The sequence below is a fragment of the Phaethon lepturus genome, unplaced genomic scaffold (genome assembly GCF_000687285.1).
Source record: "Phaethon lepturus isolate BGI_N335 unplaced genomic scaffold, ASM68728v1 scaffold28209, whole genome shotgun sequence".
NCBI classification, from domain to species: domain Eukaryota; kingdom Metazoa; phylum Chordata; class Aves; order Phaethontiformes; family Phaethontidae; genus Phaethon; species Phaethon lepturus.
The window spans coordinates 2,769-4,745 of NW_010565980.1; the positions used below are offsets into that span (position 1 = coordinate 2,769).

Here is a 1,977-nt window from a genome sequence, read left to right on the forward strand (position 1 = left end):
GCCGCCCCGCTAGGGTAGCTGGGCTGGTGGGCTGCAGGCAGCCACAGCCACCCTCAGGGCTGTAACTGAGCCAAGCATGGAGCTCTCAAAAAATATTTATTATCCACAGATAGAAAATCCATCCTGCAAGCAAGGGCCTGTTCGGCTGTTCCAGCGTCTTGCACGGGTGGAGGAGTGTGGAGCCCAGGGGCTGCCCTGGCCCCACAGACCTCAGCAGCTCCTGCAGCTCCTTGGGCACTGCTAGGTCTGCAGAAACTGGGGCTGCACGCGGGCCACCTTACGGAAGTCCTTGGTGTGTGTCCGTGGGCACTGCATCTCACACCAGCTGATGGGCACCATCTGCACCCCTAGGGATGCCACATGTCAGGGGTTCCCCTTCCTGAAATTGCCTTCTCCCACATGGAAAGGGAGGAGACAAGGCCCGTCCCTACCTGCCTCGCTGCGTGCCACCACCACGCCCAGCTCATTCTCGGCCGTGCTCAGCAGGTAGTTGGACTGCGCGTCCCCTAGCGAGATCTGGTTAGATAAAGGGTTAAGGGAAAGGTGTCCCTGAGGGGACTCAAGCAAACCCGCTGTCCTCAGGGCCTCCCAGCATGAGGGGAAAGGATACAACTTTGGCCAGGACTATGTCACCGGGGCGGAAACTCTTGTATACTTCTACCTGCACAGGAGAGAGCAGGCAAGACTGCACAGTGTGTCACGGCACTCGTCAGCAGTGGGACAAGTGCTCCCCACCAGCAGAGAGAAGGAGTGGGGGTGGCTGCAGTAGCAGAGTCTCTGGCAGAGCCTCACTGACCTTATCTTTCTCCGTGGCTCGAATATCTTCTTTCCTGAAAAAGGAGACAGAGGGATCTGAGTGCCAGTGAGCAAAGGCAACTCTCCAGCCTGTGGCAGGAGCTGCTCTGGCCTCCCTGGGCGCTTGCCAGGACTTGCTGGACACCTGCCCGGTGCTCGGGGCAGAGCTCCTGCCAGGGCAGCTGGCTGCACCACCCAGAAGAGCCTTCCTCCCTCCTTGAGGATGGGACACTTGGGCACCCCGTCCTGTGGGGAATGCAGCCCTCTTCCCTACCGTATGGTCCCCCGGAAGGTGGACTTCAGTGGCGTGGAGCCAACGTACAGGATGTGCACCTTGGCAAAGCGGGAGTTAATGCTGCAAACCTGCCCGGAGGAAAAGAGGAATTGGTGCCATTGGGCATATGCTCTCACCCCAGTGCAGCCGTTCCAGGCAGGGAGAGGGCAGGGTGCAGGCAGGACAGGGCTGTATGCAGTGAGCTTGTGTCTCGCTTGGCTTCCTTGTCCTTGTGGCCAAATCGGTGAAGGTAGGACACCTGGCTGCAAGCCAGGCGAGGAAGGTGATACTTGTGCAACTCAAGACCCATGAATAAGGCCGAGACCTGCTGTGACCCCAGTGCCTCTCCTACCACCAGGACCATAAAGAAACTAAACCCTGGTCTATGCCACCCTTCCCTCAAGCTGCCGCAAGCACTGCCCTCCACAAATCCTGCCCCAGAAAGTTCTGGAAGGGAGAGCAAAGAAAAACTTCAGCCTTGAGGCAGGCAAAGTCAAGAGACTGGCATCCCCCAAGCCGATATCTGGCTTCTTTGTGACCAAGGGAGCCACTGGGCTGCCCCTGCTCTGCTGGGAGCTGTACAGAGCGTACTAACGAGCCCAGGGGCTCCTCATCCCATGCCATAACACATGCAGGAAGACAGCTCAGCACGGGGCAGAGAGAGCAAAGGCTGTGAGGCCTGCCATCACAGTGCACTCCGGCGCCCTACCTTGCACGTCACCACGGCCCCCACGTCGGGCAGGAGCTGGGACTCGGTGTCTCTCACCACCGACACGATGGGCAGCTGCAGGGCAGCAGATAGGAGGGTTAGACAGGACCACGCAGGACCACGTTCACAGCAGGCACCCTTGGAGCCCAATTCCCCGATGGGGAAGAGGCTGCGCAGCCTCAGCAGCCGGCTCTGGGGA

At 59.6% G+C, this 1,977-nt stretch overlaps 1 protein-coding gene across 1 annotated transcript; it reads right to left on the reverse strand.

Moving 5' to 3' along the window:
- Positions 1 to 240: 240 nt before the first annotated feature.
- EXOSC1 (exosome component 1) lies at positions 241 to 1,853 on the reverse strand (the record flags this gene model as incomplete). The annotated part of the gene is made up of 6 exons (XM_010295348.1): positions 241 to 347; positions 432 to 516; positions 611 to 661; positions 797 to 830; positions 1,070 to 1,158; positions 1,779 to 1,853. Coding segments are annotated over 6 exons (441 nt in total), but the record flags the coding sequence as incomplete, so codon positions are not given.
- Positions 1,854 to 1,977: the final 124 nt, after the last annotated feature.